Source organism: Ammospiza nelsoni, chromosome 12, assembly GCF_027579445.1.
Source record: "Ammospiza nelsoni isolate bAmmNel1 chromosome 12, bAmmNel1.pri, whole genome shotgun sequence".
Lineage (NCBI taxonomy): Eukaryota > Metazoa > Chordata > Aves > Passeriformes > Passerellidae > Ammospiza > Ammospiza nelsoni.
In genome coordinates this window covers 9,023,274-9,040,460 of record NC_080644.1, presented here as the reverse complement: position 1 = coordinate 9,040,460, position 17,187 = coordinate 9,023,274, and the positions used below count along the sequence as shown (strand labels likewise).

Here is a 17,187-nt window from a genome sequence, read left to right as displayed (position 1 = left end):
CGTGTGTACACAGGCTGCACCATATGTGGGGACAGCAGCTGGTACAGAGCCCTGGGGCCAGCACATTTACCCAGTTGGAAACCTCATGATAGTAGAGGAAAAGGTACTTTGCAGCTGTATTGATAGGAGAATTTTTGTCTTTGCATTTCCATGTACATATAATTGGAGAAGTGAGATAGGAAGCATTTCTGGTATCTTACGGAATTTTTTTTCCAAAGTCCCTCTTCCCACCAAGATCTAAAGAAAAGTATTTTAGGTCAAGCAGCCTGCTACAAATAACAGTGTATTTTAGGCAGGTTATTACAGATACCCTCATATTTCCAAAGTAGTTCAGAAAGTGATTCACCAGAAGTTCCACCTGAATATGAGGAAGAACTTCTTTACTGTGTGGGTGCACTGGAACAGGTTGCCCAGAAAGTTGTGGAGTCTCCCTCACTGGAGATATTCAAGAACTGTCTTGATGTAATCCTGTGCAGTGTGCTCGAGCATGACCCTGTTCCAGCAGGGAGGATGCATCAGATGACCCACTGTGGTCCCTTCCAACCTCACCCATCCTGTGATTCTTTGAAAGATTTGCTTTCTTTAATATTTGGCAATCCTGAGTTCTCCAGACTCAATAGCTGGGTCATTTCTCCTCTGGAGGTGGTACTCAAAAAAGTTGGAAGGTTTCTGAGAGCACTGTGGGTCAGAGGTTTGTTGCCTGAATCCAGGGTAATGACTGAGCATCTTTAGAGGATTGAGATAATTTTTACTTTGTTCAGAAAACTTGTAGCAGATGTGTTTCAGGATGAGTGCTCTATGTGGGATGAAATCTGGAGCTTCCTAACACCAGCTACAGCAATTAATAGTAATGGTATTCATTACATATTCATTGCATAACATGGTTTGTTCTGAGAAACAGACTGCTTGAGATGGAGGATGAAAATAGCAGCTGTTAATTTCAGAGGGCTGAGCCTCTGAAGACTGCACCCAGGAGGAACCAGAACCTACTTAATTCCCTCTACACTGTGGCTGAGGGCGTCTGTCAAGGGGAATAGTCCTCTCCAGGGTTTTCCACTGCTGGTTCCTTTCTGGTGTCACCAGGGAACATATTGGCTGTGCCCAACCATTCCCCTGTGGCAGGTCTGGGAGGGGGCTCCTGCTTTGACAGCACCTCTGGTGCTGCCTGATCTTTTCCTCCCCTTGATACCCACCAGGACCTGCCACTCTTTGTGCTGTTCCACACAACCTGGGGCAGCAACATGGGATTTGGGAAAGGCTTGGAGGCATCAGCTGTGCCCGTGGTTGCTGCTGCTGTGTTCCCTGACTGGGTAGCTCTGGGTGTAGCCAGCTGGTGTGGCTGCCTTCTCAATGGGTAATTAATTGGTGTAAATGGTTGGAGCAGGTAGGGGGGGTGTGCATGCTCTAATTATCTGCTGGGCCTGACATGGTGGAGCAGTGAGTGTGTTCCAGAGGTGACTCAGGAGCTGATGATGAAGCAGGGCTGGGTAAGGGAAATGTTATTTCCTTTGTAATAAAGGAATTTTATATTTTATAATAAAGGAATTTATTATAATCTTTATATATTTATATTTAGATATAAAATATATAAACATATAATTTATAAATTTTATATATTTATATTTTTATATATTTATAATAATATATAATATAATAAATGTATAATTTATTATAAAATTTTCTATTTTATAATAAAGGAATACAGAAATATATTTCCTATATAATAAAGGCATTTATTATATAAAAATGCCTTTTATAGATATATATCTCCTATAATAAAGGAATTTATTATAATTTATATATTAATAATATATGTAATATAAGAAATATATAATTTATTATAAATTTTTCTATTTTATAATAAAGAAATATATTTTCTATATAATAAAGACTGGTCTTCCAAAAGACCTCCTCTGCTTCCCCTTGGCTCTGTGAGTGCAGAGGCTGTGGGAGCAGAGGCTGACAGCCGTTTCTCCCGTGTGTTCCCAGATGGTGATGGTCGGAGGCTGAAGGGAGCCATCCAGAGGAGCACAGAGACTGGCCTGGCCGTGGAAATGCCCAGCAGGACCGTGCGCCAGGCCAGCCACGAGTCCATCGAGGACAGCATGAACAGCTATGGATCAGAGGGAAAGTAAGTCATCAAAAAGGAGCTGGCTATTCACTCGTGGGATGCACTGTCCCTGAACCTATTAATTTTCCTGCAGCATGATGGACGATGTGTTTTTCTGACTTGCTGTGCTGCAGGTGTACTGCCCATGCAATAAGAGCAGATCTCTCTGTCTGCATAGCTGGCACATACTTGACTGTTTATATACTTCTTTTAGTGTCCTCATTACTCTGAGCTGAAGCAGATACCCATTACTTTTAACCACTTTGCCTTTGGATGAGTAATTCAGGGTCAGTAGCAGAGGCTCATTACTGCTCGTAAATTATAAGCCGGTAGTTTTTAATGTTGCACAATCGTTTTCCATTTCCCCTGTTTCAAAATAGCCCTTTGGTTTGGAGCAGGCAGAAGTTTCAAGGTGCTGAAAAGGGTGGAAGTAATAAAATACATGATAGTGCAGCAAAATTCTCATATCAAGATATATATTCTGGAGCCTGTGTGTACTTCGGTAAAAAACTTAATTTTGTTTCATCTCAATTATAGTGTCCTAAAAGAATGGGTTTCAGAAAAGATTTTTGACTCCAAGAGAAGTTACAACATGCTTACATTTAGACTTTTTACCAGAGTGCAAAGCAGGGGATATTTAGGCCAGGACTTTGAGACCTGACTTGTCTCCAGTTCTGGTTTTTGTATTTCCATTACTTGAAGCCATATATGGAAATTTAATTATTTTACTAAGATGACTATTCATGGGAATCTTTGGAAGCAAAAAACCCACAGTGTTTAGAGAGGAAGGCAGTACATACCATCTGATTTTGTGCTTTCTAGGTGTGTGGCCACAATGTTTCTATACCTGAAAGGTGTCCTGTTCAAGCCAAGGACTACACTTGGCATCACTGTATGCTCTCTCGAGTCCTGTGTGGTATTCCAAGTACACTGTACAGCTAAAATGCTGAGATAGTCCAAAAGCACTCTCAATTAATGTAATTCTGGTGTTAAATAAGTAACAAGCTGTAAATTAAGGGAGACTTTCTTTAGCTTTAGAAGTAGGCTAATCCTGGAAAGGCATCATAGATCTGTGCTGGAGGTTCAAAATAGTAATGAGGCACAGACTGCGATAGCAATCTTGTCACTCCAAAGCTGTGATGTACCTTATCTCTTCTGTGAGCTGCTGTCTCCAGGGAAATTTTCCTGCTACACCAGCACAGTCCTGTGGCTTGGAGTTCTGCCTCCGCTACTAGATGCAGAGGATTAGTGATTAAGTTCATTCCCTGGGCAATGAGGAGTAAGAATCTGCTTTCATGCAGGGCAAAATTCTTTCTTTTTCATATTTACATAGCTTATCCTCCTGGGAAGGGGTGTAGTTCCCTGGATGGTTTGTGTCCTCTCACTGCTTCCATCAGCTGCTTTCGTGGAAGGGGAGTATTTCTGCCAACAAAATACTGCACCCCTGCAAGTGCTGTCTCACCCTGAAGGCAGGTGACATGCAGCTACCAGCTGGACAGAAAAAGGAAAAGCCTGTCTTGCAATGCAATTGTCTTTATTAGAACAAGCCTGAGGTTTGGTATGCCAACCTTGAACCCTGCCAGACCATCCTTGCCAGCACCTCAGCCAGGGATGGGGTGGTTTATTCCCTTCTCTGAAAAGTGTGATTAAGTGGTTCCTGGATGCTTTGTTCCTGGGTGGGATAATTAATCTCTTCTGGGAACCCAGTGGGAATTGCAGCTATATGTCTGAGCCACAAGTGATAAGCAAACAGGGCTGAGAGTACAAAGAGCTAAGAGGGCTCAATTCTCTTGAAACATGGTGGGAGGGGAGTTTCTCTGCTTTCTTTTCCTGCAGCAAAGAATGGAATTGTTTGGGGAATAGCCTCGAGGAACAGAAATGTGTTCTCCTTAATCAGATTTCTCTTGACCTCTCTCATTTGCTGTAGCTGTCTTCCCAGGGAGGCAGAATGAAGATTCATATGTCTCAGTTAGCTGTGGCAAGTTGATTTTCTTTCTAATAAAAGCTGGGTTTGTGACTGGTGCACATTCTCCCAAGTCAGAGAGTTTTCAGCAGTGACTGTCAAGCCCCTGGTTTTCAGCAAGGCAGTGCTATTCTAGCTCATTCCACCATGGATCCCTTTGGTGTGTCCACACCTGGAAAAAGATGGATTCACCTCTCAACTTCCATGTATTCTTATGATCCTTATCAATTTAAGGGCTGACAGGACAACTTCCAAAGGTGGCATGCTGAAGTGATCAAAGATTTGTTGAAACTTTGCTGCAGCAGACCTAAATACCTGCCCTCAGCCATACAAACTGCTTTTAGAATGTGTTGCTCACTGACTGCTTTTTGTTGCAGGGAGCTGCTCTGTGCTAGTGCAAGGTATGGCAGTTTAAGAATGTTCTGAAGTGCATGATTTTGAGCAATGCTGCTTTCATGTGAACACCAGCATGCATAAAATCCAGATTTTTTTTTTTCATGGAGAGGCTTATTTTGTAGGGATATACCTCTGAGGTATGCTAGGCCTTCTTTTGAATACTCCCTTTACCTGAAAATGAAGTATACTGGAGACTTAACTGGGCTAAATGATGATAAATCTCCTGGAATTAAAGCTCATATAGCATGCCAGGAAACGCTGACATTGTGAACACACTGCTTGGTGTAAATTTTTGCCAGACAAGAAGTCCTCCAACCTTCTTATCCAGAATTTCCATTGCACACTGGTTGCGCACTAGTATAGGAAATGAATATAATGAAACTCAATATGAGACTTTGTAGAAGGAGAAGTAGATATTTACCATGAACAAAGCTGTTTTCAGTCATTCCCATGTCCAGGTTTCATTCCCTCATGCTCTCCCCACCCCTTGGGGGCACCAAGCCTCATGAATCCAGGTGCTGGAGCCAGGCTGGGTTGTGTGCTGCAGGGAGGACAGGGGACACCATCTGTCAAGCCCTCACTGTGTCTGCTGAGTGGTTCTTCACAGCAGACTGGCTCTTAGACTGTGTTTTTCTTACACTTTCTAGGACTTACCTGCTATTTTGGAGTGATCTTTCACCTCAGGGTCTTGCACTTTTTCATCTCTGTGGATCTCAAGCAGCACTGCCACCTTTTAGTTCCCTTTTTTGGAGGGTCTTTATGGCTACAATCTGCCCTCAAACAGGGTATGGAAGTGATGTTCTCTCTAACCTTGTTGTCTGTTCTTCCCCTTTCATTGGAGAACAGATCTGCTGCAGCCAGGTTGGTTGTGCTTTCAGGTACACAGATGTTTCCATTCATAATTCATCCGGAACAATCTTAGCACTGGTTACAAATCCTGCAGCAGTGAATATTTTCTTCTATGTCTATTCTTAAAGATTCGCTTGAGGAAACAGTTGCCCACTGTAGTAAGTGCCTGTGGGGTAGTCTCAGGACACCAGGATTGCTGCAAGGATACAATTCCCAATATAGGAATAACTCACAAACAGCCCTGTGAGATTCAGCAGAATCTCAGCTCCATCCTGGCTCTTGCACCATCTGCATCTTGTTTTGGCTGGATTTTGCTGCAGCTGCATGAGACCATGTACAGCATTCAAAAAGCAGTAGATTCTGGACTTGTATGTAACTTGTTCCTGCCAAACACTTTTCTTCCTGAAAATGGAGCAGAAAGATAAAAATGGACCTGGAACAAAAGCCTGCTAGCTGCCATAGTGCCTAGTGAGTGGTACTCATAGGGCTTTTGTTCTTGCTGGCTACTGCTGAGATGATTAAGTTCTGGAGAGATCAGGTGATTTTTACCTTAGAAAAGCACAGCAGGTAGTGACTAACAAAGACTTGAAGGATTGTTCTCATATTATCTGAGATGAGTGTGCAGGTCCAGTGAGGAAACATCTTGTGGTTTCCATCTCAGCTCCCTTCTCCTTGGTGAGGGCAGTGCTGCCTGAGCCCTGCCCTGTTGTGTCCTGGGCAGGAGCAGGACACAGCCTGGCACAAGTGCCACCTGCAAGGGCATCTCACACCTCTTGGCTTCCTTCTCTCTCTGGTACCAGCTCTGCCCCTGGGCTGGTGTGAGCCAGCCCTGGGACTTAGGCTGGGGGAGCTGCTGCCCTTCTCTGCTTCACTGTGGAATAATAATTAACAGGAAGCAGGAGAAAATACTGGCCTGGGTTGTGACCACATGAAAATTCACTTCCCTTCACCAGAAATTCTCCATCAATGTTCAAGAATGACCAAAAGACTTGATTCCTGAATGCCCCATTCAGGAGATTCACATTGCAGCTATTCCCTGAATGTTTCTTGTTTGATTTCCAAAGCCAGGAGACTTCAAGACTCTTTTATAACAGATTATCTTCAGGCCTCTTTTTATCCAAGTCCTTTAAAGAAATGTAATGAAACATGTTAATATCAGTTCAGGCTGCAAGAAATCTATGTCTTTTGAGATGGCATGGAGATTATTTCTGTAATATATCAAGAAATTCCTTAGCCTGTTCAGCAACAGCACATCCTTTTGTGCAGGCAAAGCTTGACCAGAACAGCTTGGAAAGGATGTGACCTTGAGAGCTGTAGTTCCAGCAGGAAATACAGTGAATCCCACCTTCAGCAACCCCTTGGGAGCAGACAGAATTGCTCACTGAAGACAGGTAGCTATCTTTTATTCAGTGCATCTAGATGACTAGTGATTGCTAAAAATGGAGCTAGCCTGGCAGGGTGGGGAAGGGAGTGGGGGAGGTCTTTGTGCAAAATTCACTGCATAGTCTTTATAGCACTGTTTCAGTGGCAGAATTCATAGAGCAGAGCAGAAGGAGCGGGATACGCGAGCGGAGTACAATGTGTTACAGCACAGAAGACAGCACGTCACAGTGCTAAAAATGCTACAGAAACTGGAGTGGCCCAGGGAGAAACAGAGCTTGTTGAGAGGCAGAGTTGGAGATCTTGCCTGGCACAGGAGGGGTGTGCAGTTGGTGGGGTTAGGGTGGGTTTGGGTCATGGAAAACCTTCCCAGCCAAAGTGAAGGCTCCTGCAGCGCTCACATCGACTTTGACAGGGGCTCTGTGCCCAGTCCCTGGACAGTGTAGCTGCATGCATATTGCTCCTGCACACCATAAATATTTGAAAGATGGGGTAATGGACATTGGCAAGTTCTGCCTTCCTCCTTTCTGATAGATTCTGCTTGGCTCCTGCCTGGGAGATGTGATTTAAAAGACGTTAACATGCAATATGGATGAGTGTGATTGTTACACAGAACATTACTGCTCCCTGAAATTGGAGTTCTGATGGGGTTTTTTTAATGCTCAAATAAAATAACTGTCAAATATGTTATCAGTTTCAGAGGAGACTTCCCTCTCCCCATTTCTTCTGGTTGAAGGAATCTGTTGCTGCCCCTGTTTTAAAGATAGAGCTGGAGAGTTTAGCTCCGTATTAGATGTAGATGTGTGATGTATCAGTTAGCTGTGCAAGTCAAACAACTGAGATGCATGGCTGTGTTTAGGCAACTTGCTTATTAATTTTGGCAAGTTTGTGCCATGAGAGGATAAAGAAAAAGAGGCTTTTTTATTTACAAGAACAGAACAATAATTTCTGAACCCTGGGCCCAGACACATCCCATGCACATACCAGACACAGTGGAGCAGCTCTTTAAGAATGTATCACCTCTGGAGACTTGAGATGATGGCAAATAGGTGTTTGTGTGGATGGTGTAAACGATTCCTTGAAAAGAACAAGGCAAAATGTTATCTTCTGAAAATATCTGTTGTCTGGGTGTGCCAGGGGGTGGCTGTGTTGAAGCTGTCTGGCCTCACCACCTCGCTGAACCCAAAGCAGTGGAGTTCTGTGGGAGCCAAGGTGTGCAATGTGTGAAACAGAGAGACAGGAATGGGGATTTGGTCCAAGGGAAGGACACAAAATTCTCTTCTCCTGAGAGAGCTCCTGGACAAAAGGGTGTTACACCCAGCCTGTGAAGGGAGATGAATGCCTTGCTCTGTATTTCCTCTGCACAGGCACAGCAGTGAGTGTGTGGCCATTACATGTTAGTACAATCAAGACCACTCTCAAAGTCATGTAAGACTTATAAAAAAGTGTGATATCAAGAGGAATAGAAAGGAGTATGTGGTCTGTTTTTCAAACTGATAATTCACAAAGGATGTTTAGGACTGATGTGTAAAGAGGAAAAACTGGGAAAAGATTTGGAAGGAAAAAGTAAAATAATGCACAGGAATAAACTCAAAGGGAAGGATTTTAAGAACAGGTTAGAAAAGCAGCTGTCCTAGATGGTGTAAATAAGGCTGCTCTGGCCTTGGGACCTGGGTGTGACTGGCTGACCTGTGGAGATGCGTTCTGACCATATTTCCTGTGAGTATTACAAGATTTTGACAAGCTGATTCTGCAAACGCTCCCAACAGCATAATGGGATACCTGGCATACAGAGTCCCAGGAGCAATTTAAAAATAGATTTAGAAAAGAGGTCGGACAAACTCTGCACGGACAGAAAAAGAAATTAATGATACATTTTCCCTAAAAGTGTCTGCCTCTGCACACTCTGCATGCTAATCTGCAGCCACCAGCAGGCAGGAGTGTGGAAGGGACTGAGCAGAGCCACATATGCTGTGTGAGAGGGATCAGCACAGCTGCTCTGCATTTTCCTCATGGCATTTTGCATTGAAATCAGTGTTGTCCATCTAAGCATTCAAATCCTGATCAGTTTACAAGCAAACTCTGAAAAGCTGGTTCTCCATCCAGTCATATATAAGGAGCAGCTGCTGTGCCATGAAGGGAGCGACTGCATGATTTGCCCACAGATCTTTGCAAGGAGCAGGTCAGGAAATGCTGCTACCCTGAACGAGCAGAGAGGCAAGCAGCCGGCAAGGAGCCTTTAAGCCACTCTTAAATTACTCTATAGAGGACAGATCTCATACTCCCTGACCCACAGCATGCAGCACGAGAGCACAGTCTTCAGAGGCTGCACAGATTTTGTAAATAATCAGGGTTAGGAATGTTGTGTTTAAAAGAAGAAGGTCTGGGCAGTTTCAGCCCCAGTTTGAGCACACAGCTTCTAAGATCCATAGAATGTAGAATATGCTGAGTTGGAAGGGACCCACGAGGATCCTCAAGCCCAATTCCTGGCCCTGCCCAGGACACCCCAGGAATCCACCCTGTGCCTGAGAGCGGTGTCCAAACGCCTCTAGAGCTCAGACAGGCGCAGGGCTGTGACCACTGCCCTGGGGAGCCTGTTCCAGTGCCCGACCACCCTCAGGGTGAAAATCCTTCCCCAATATCCAGTCTAACCCTGCCCTGACTCAGCTCTAAACCATTTCTTCAGGATCTGTCACAGAGGGAAAAGATCAGTACCTGCCCCTCTGCTTCCTTCCTCTCATGGGGACGTTGAAAACCACAATGAAGTCTCCCCTCAGTCTCCTCCAGAATGAGCAAGCCATGTTACCTCCAGTGTTTCCCCTCCAGTCCCATCAGCATCCTTGTGGCATCTTTTGAATAATGTTCTCTAATAGTTCAATGTCTTTTTTGTATTGTGGTGCCAAAACTGCCCCCAGGACTTGAGGTGAGGCTGCAGCAGAGCAGGGAAGGACAATCCTCTCCCTTGCTGGCAATGCTGTGTCTGATGCCCAGGATAGGACTGACCCTCCTGGCTGCCAGGGCACTGCTGATCATATTCAACTTGCCATCAACCAGGACCCCCAGGTCCCTTTCCACGGTGCTGCTATCCAGCTTCTTGTTCCCCTGTCTGTATATACAGCCAGTCTTATTCTGCATATAAACATGTCACAAAAAGACAGAAGGGCTTTATGGCTCTGTCCTCTGTGCCATAAAGCCGGGCCGGTGGTTGGTGCCTGCTCTGCACGGCCCCGCAGGAGTGCGGGAACTGCGGCGCTGCCGTGGGCTGGTGTCTCCCTCTCGCGGCTGGCCCGGCTCCCTCTGTCGCTCGGTGTGTCCCTGCTGTCGCTAGGCGTGTCTCTGATATCCCTGGCTCCGTCTGTCACTGGCTGTGTCCCTGCTGTCCTCGGCTCCCTGCTGTCCCCAGGTGTGTCCCTGCTGTCCCCGGCTCCCTGCTGTCCCCAGGTGTGTCCCCGCTGTCCTTGGCTCTCTGCTGTCCCCAGGTGTGTCCCCACTGCCATGCCTGCTCTTGTGCCGGGACACTTCAGGAACAGCAATGGTTATTTGATGCTGACTTGGTGTTTGCAGCCTGTGCTGAGCCTTGGTGGGAGCTGGTGCCTGTGCAGCCAGGGTTAACCTTGCTGCAGGTTTCTGCTGTGTTGGTGGGCTCAGAGATCCCAGGATCAATAGTATCCAGTAATATTATTATTGCTAATAGCCAGTGTTATCTTTCTGCTGTCCCTGCTGTGTCTCCTTGCCTACAGCTGAAGACCGTGGTCTGAGCATCCTCCAGCAAAATGTCCTTCATTTGTCCTTGACACGCAGGAGGCATTGCTGACCTCCCTGTGCTCTCCCTCTGCCTTCTGGCCAACAACAGCATTACATTCAACTTAGGACCAATTCCACAGCAAACCCATCATCTTTAACTCTGTTAAAATCATCCCCATTTGGCTGTGGCAGAGCAGAGCCTGTAAATCATGATTAGTGAAAGCAAAGGGCCAGGGAAGAGATAATTAATTTCACTTTGCTGTTCAAAGGCTGCGCTGCCCTTGCTCAGTGGAGGATTTGTGCCCTTTAGACAAAAGGCTGACAAGTGTCACCTGTTAATCTTCTCTGTGTGCAGCTCTTTGCAGCGTGAGATGGTCCTGTCACAGGGCCCTGCTGGCTCTGGCAGCTGCTATTTGCAAGTCAGCTGCAATGCTCTCCCTCTTTATTCCTCTGGCTATTTTTAGCATTTCTCTTTAGATGCAATGAAAAAAAGACATCTCATATCAGTGATAACCAGGTTGTGTGATTGTTCCCCTTAAGGGACAGACGTGTTGGGCAATGGGAGGGGCAGGGCTTTCCAGGATTGCTCCAGTGTGTGTGAAACATCTGCTGGCTGTCACCCAGGGTGGAGACACCACTGTCACCTGCGGCAGATCCCTTCAGGAGCCTGTCTCCAGCACATCCAGCGTGTAGTGGTTCAGCTGGAGAGCTGGTTTCTGCATCAAGGGCAGGTCAGAACAGCTTGATATGTGCAAAAGGCAGGCAGGAAAAGCCTGCTGAGCCTGCAGCATGTTCCAGAGTGGCAGGGAAGGGCTCTTGGGAGCATCAGGGCTGCATTTAAGGAGTTAAAAGAAGTCACAGTGCTCCCTAGAGCTCTTTTCCTCCCTGCTTTAACTGCAGGAAAAACAATTGAGGGAATAGGGAGAGCCTGTCTCAGCGATCTCACCATACATGTCCCCCTCACCTCACCATCCCAGCTTCTCTCTAAGCGTTTGACAGACAGCTCACCAAGCTGAATTTGAGCATCTGAAATTTAGTCTATTCTGCTGAATCTTTCCTGCTGGGTTTAATCCACATTCATACTAAATTTCTGCTGTTTTATTTTCCCCTTCCCTCTCCCCTCAAGGGAGAAGCAGTAGCTTTCTTGGAGATAGCTTATGATTTTTCCAGAGAGAAATTGTTTCCATTCCAGGGTTATTGGCAATACCCAAATATGTGTCCAGGAATTGGTCAAAGCCAAGATTTAGAGCTGCTGCTTCTAGTGTCTAATAAAGCAGGACTGCAAAAGGTCAGCCTCTGTGCAACATAGCAGCCAGTTCCACCAGCTAATGGCATAATCTATTATAGAAGTAATTCCTATGTCTTCCCTTCCCAGTCAAATGTAACAACAGTGGGGAACATTAACTGTTTAATTTAATACTGAGTTTCTTATAGTGCTAGTAAACCCATTAACTATGGCTGTTATCCAGACTGATTGAGTCTTGACCTTGGCCTGTGTTTTTAAGTGAGCTTTGCCATTCCCTTGGGATCAGCAGCTCCATTCAAGCAGCAGCTCCACTGCCCTCGTTGCAAGGCTCTGTGCTGGTGGCCCAGCCTGGGTGGCCCTGCAGCACTGTCCTGCCCTCTTGCTGTGGATTCACTGCAGAGCATTCATCATTGCAAGGTCATCCAGAGCTCTGACTCCTGAATTTATGGAGGGTAACAGCAGCCTTTGCTTTGCTGTAAGCACTTCCAGTTGCCATTGGTTCACCTTTACCCAAACAGTCCTTGTTCTTGTGCTTTTTAACACTGTCCTTCATACTCTGCTGCTTTTTTCCTCTATATCATCGATGCAGGCTGCAGCATCAGCTGCTCTGTTAGCAGGTATTTTTGCTTTTTCCTGAGCTGCCCCAGCTGCTGGGCAGAGCCTTTGCTAGCAGCATTTGTAGTTAGCATCACATAACAGCTTGGAAGGGACCTTAAATATCATCTGGTTCCAGCCCTGCTGCCTTGGGCAGGGACACCTCCTGCTAGAGCAGAGGAGAGATGGGCTGGTGTGAGAGCGCAGGTGCCTCCTCTCACACAGGAATAGTGCAGAGGAGTGCTTGGCATCAGCCTTTGATGTGATTCTCCCTGGCAGGTAAGAGGAAATGGTTTATTGAATTGTTTTGAGTGTTCAGGGGCCAGAGGGGTTTCTGTGGGTGGTCTTCTCCCCACTTTGTGTGTCCTCTGCAGTAACATGGCTGGACTTCCCTCTAGAGAGGAATTGCTCCAAGACCTGGTTCTGGGTGTGCTGTGAACTCTCATAGCCCTCAGCTTCACCCAGTCCTGGGCTTCCCTTCCTCTGTCCTGGTCCTCAGCATCTTGCTAATTAGCCCAAGCATCTGTTCTGAGCACAGCAGTGAACATTTCCCTGAACAGCCATGAGTTGTCTTGCCAGATTGTTATTTACGTGCTGGTTCAGGTCACACACTCCCCAGGGCAGGAGTGAGACCCGAGTTTGGCCCATTTGTCTTCCATGAGTTGAAGAGAATAAAGAAAACATTTACCTTCTGGCTGATGGTCCATTCATCTTGTGCTGCATCTTACGTCTTTGTCTGTCAGATCTTTCTTTTTCCTGCACTATTTTGAGTTCTCTAGGCACTAGTTTTCATCCTTTTTTGACTGTCTGTGTGCAGCCCAAAATGCCTGAGCCAGCAGGGTCACGGAGTCTCGCTGGTCCTCATGTGCACAGAACTCACTTCTTCCCTCCTTGTATGGGCAAATCACGAGCCTGATAAAGCCTGTCTGGCTCTGGGCTCCCTCTTCTCTGCTTTCCCCATGCCATGTCCCTGCAGATTTTCCAGCCCTGGGGCTCTCTCTCTCTCTGTGTGCACAGTTTATCCTGGGGAGCCACAAATCAGCAACTCTGCCCTGGTCCCAGGGATGGCTGCCATGGGGGGCTGACAGATGCCAGGTGGGTGGTGGGGCAGGAATTGTGTGCCCACAGGGAGCAGAGTGTGGTCCTGGACATTGGGGATGCACCTTGTGCTGGTAGGCAGTTGGTGTCACAGGAAACTGAGAAAAATGCTAAGCCTTCTCTGCAACAAATGCCAAATAAATGCTGTTTCTGTTGTATCTCAAAATATCACCTGGAGTGTTTGGTGCAAACAGTGGATGCAGAGTGAAAGAAACACTGAACAGAGGAAAATACACCCAAGCAGAGCCCCTCCCAAGCCTGTCACCCAGGATGCTGAGACTCCCTCATCCCTTTGCACAAAGGTGACATTCGTGAAGAGCTCAAGGGCAGGTTTTTCCATGCTGATGGCTCAGCAGCTCTGCCTGCCCAGCAGCAATAACCAGGTTTCTCAAAGAGCCAGGTCAGTGTAGAGGGGAGGTGCAGTATTCTGTGGAAAAGTTGGGCCATTTAATGCAGTGCCCCTGTCACAGGGAGCAAAGCCACCCCATGAACCCATGCTAGTGACATGTCCTCTTCAGTCCCCACGAGTGGTGAGCTGCTGAGGTGTGTGTGCTGGCATCCTCCTTCCCTGTCAGAATAAATAAATACTCCCATGGGGCTGAGAGCAGGTCTGCAAATAGCTGAAATCCCAACCTGAAATTAACACACTGCTGCTTGAATGGGGTTGGAAAAGAATTCCTTTTCTTTTTAATGTCTTTTAAATGTAACTGGCTAGCAGGGGGGCATCAGCAAGGCTTTGTGGCTGACTCAGCTGTGTGAGAGCCTGCCCACCCCGCAGGCAGGGCTGCTCTCTGCCGTCACTTGTACCCAACCTGCAGCCTCCTCACAGCTTCATTGTGAGAAAGGGATTTGGGGGACGGGGGCTGCATCACTCCCTGGCTAATTGCCCCCATTCAGGGAAGTTTGGAGAAGTGGAGGAGGTTTGTCATTGTGCCTGGCTTTGGCACGCAGCAGGCAGAGAGCAGCGCCCGGCACGGCAGCGTGGGTATCCCAGCACACAGCTCCTGACGTGGCTCAGCAGCTGTGTCATGGCTTGGCAGATGCCTGTGGGACAAATGTAGGTGTCAAATGCTGGCCTCAAGCCTCCTCCTTACCATTTGCAGCAAGTTCTTCTACAACCTCCAAAGCAGCTGCGTAAATCAGGGTACAGCTGGGTAAATCTTCATTTGTATCAGTGTACCACAGAGTTTGACTCTTTTGTGTGGCTACATGCACATCCCAGTGCAGTGACCAGTACCTTTAGCTTGCCATGGGCCAACCTCAGTGCCTAGAGATGAGTTTTGGAGGCTCTGTCCTCCCAACAGCTTTTGTTTTGCTGTGGTGGCTGTGGCAGAGACACTGCTGGTGTTTGAGGATGTTGTCCTATTGCCACCCGTATTCAGATCCTCTTTGTGGCTACAGTTGTGGAAGCAGATATGAAGACCACAGTGTGGGTAGGGTGGATGCTTCTGGTGTTGAGCAGGAGGAAATGAGACCGTCTAATCAAAAAGGAGATGTATTGCTCTGTGTGTGTGATAAATGGATGGGGAATTGAGTCCCAAGGGGATTGATGCTTGCCCTGCTCATCTCACTTTTAACTGCTGCTCTAGATGGATTATTTCCTCTGCAGAAATGAGGATTGGGAAGGAATGGCTACCAAGAGACATCCTATAAGCTATTCTAGCAATCTGTTACCTGGAGAGGTGACAGCCACATATGAGCCTGAGATAGCAGAGATTTTCCTTAGAGACAATTAGTTATAACTAAACAAATATTGACCAGCTGGTGACTGCAGCCTTTATTGGGGTTTTTGAATGAGGAAAGAGATTTTAAATGCATTCCATCTAACTAAACTGTGTGGAAACCATCGAGTTTTTGCTCAAAAAAGACTCCATAGACGTCATTCATTTAGAAGATAAATCTGGTTCTTTAGTTACTGAGTTGCTTTAAAATGCAGATTAACCACTAGCCAAAATAATTTTCTCTTGCAGCTTGAATTTCAGTGGAGTCCATCTGGCATCTGCTGGGCAGTTTAGTGACTTCCTGGGGAGCATGGGCCCTGCACAGTTTGTTGGCCGTCAGACCTTGGCCACCACCTCGATGGGTAAGGAACACAAAGGAGTTGGGTGGCTTTAACTGAGCCTTGAGCAGACAGCTCCTACAAAGCCACCTAATAATGTGTCCAGCATCTGCTGATCTAACACTGTCCTGCTCCATTTCTCTGTTAAATTGAGTGAGCTTGGCTGAAAGGTTTTGCTGACTGCAGCAAACGTGGCATTAGGAGGAGAGCAGCAGCTTTATGCTTTTCTCCCTGAGCTCTGAAAGGCACAGACTGAGTAAAATGCAGCTAAAATCCTGAAAATGCAACTTGTGGGGTTTTTCTTTCTCTAAGGCCCATCAGGCTCTGTAAGAATTTTGTTATGGTCCACTATAATTGCATTTTCCAAAGCAGCTTGCAGTCCTAGGTTCTTCCATTTGGGAGAGATGAGAAGCTTGCTGCCACAAAGAGTAGGAGGCAGAGCCACCAATGCCATTTTAGAGGGCTCCCAGTGAAGTTTGCTGTAGAAAATGTGGCCTGGAATCGCTGTGGAGCTGCTCCAGAGTAATACAGGAGGAAATCAGGCACATACATGTGCAGGAGGGACATGAAGACTGTTTTTAAAAGATTTTTGTAACCCAAAGAGTATTATTTTGAAAGTCTTCTATGTATTTTGACATTTTGGTTTAGGGGATGTGGAAATTGGCTTGCAAGAGCGAAATGGACAGCTTGAAGTGGATATCATTCAGGCTCGAGGACTGACACCAAAACCCGGCTCCAAAACACTGCCAGGTAGGATGTTTTGATCTCCTACAGCACCTCCCTGAGCCCCAGCCTCCCACAATGCTTGTGAACCGGGAAAATTTGAATTTTTACTTGGCAGGACTAAGCAGCATATGCGTGGTACTGCAAACGAGGCTGCTTGGGCAAATCTTTTCCCTTCTGTAACTGCCTTCTTTAGAAACACCTGAGACATGCCACACTGTCTTTTCTAAAGTGAGCATGAAGATTTTCTTCATATTTGACCATGTTCTTTGTTCCAGCTGCTTACATCAAGGCTTACCTGCTAGAGAATGGCGTGTGCATTGCGAAAAAGAAGACAAAAGTGGCTCGCAAGTCACTGGACCCTTTGTACAATCAGGTGTTGCTGTTTGCTGAGAGTCCCCAGGGCAAAGTATTACAGGTAAGATGAGCAAGTCTCAGGTCTGCCCCTCTCTCTCTTCCACCTCTCATGGAAGGTACTGAGTCCTGTCATGCTGGTTAATTAACATAGATGAGAAAAAGCCAATGTTTGCATTGAACCAAATGCATTCATTATGAACTTAACAAAGGGAAAGGAATCCCTCTTTCTTCATACTCAAGCTGATGATTATTTGACACCTTGCCAGGTACCATGACTGCCTACCAGGAAATTATTGATTTTTAATTTTTTTAATTCTTTTTTTCCCACCCAGTTAAGATGCTAAAATGATCTTGCAGCATGGGTTGCCTTCTATGCTTATACACATTCAGGGCACTCTGCTTTGCCATCACCCAATTACATATCTTACCTTTTTATACCTTTTTTGTTACTGCCATGTGTTTTCTGCCATACTCATATTTTCATATACTCTGTACCTATGTTTCCAGAGCAAAGAGTGATTTGCATTGTTAAATCTTATAAAAATAATTTCCATCCAATAAAGCCTGGCTAAAATCTGTTTGTAATACTAATGTAATTAATCCTTGAGTTTCTATTCTTTACCTCCACTGGTGTCTAAATTGCCAGCTAACCTGCTGGACCCTTTTCT

The 17,187-nt window shown here is 46.0% G+C and overlaps 1 protein-coding gene across 1 annotated transcript in view; it reads left to right on the top strand.

Moving 5' to 3' along the window:
- The window catches only part of RIMS4 (regulating synaptic membrane exocytosis 4), a 55,605-nt gene that overhangs the window by 29,503 nt on the left and 8,915 nt on the right, over nt 1-17,187 (top strand). Inside the window, exons 2-5 of the mRNA XM_059480648.1 lie at nt 1,990-2,131; nt 15,351-15,463; nt 16,088-16,189; nt 16,441-16,580. Of these exons, the coding sequence (XP_059336631.1) occupies nt 1,990-2,131; nt 15,351-15,463; nt 16,088-16,189; nt 16,441-16,580 (497 nt within the window). The remainder of the gene's footprint in view (nt 1-1,989; nt 2,132-15,350; nt 15,464-16,087; nt 16,190-16,440; nt 16,581-17,187) is intronic.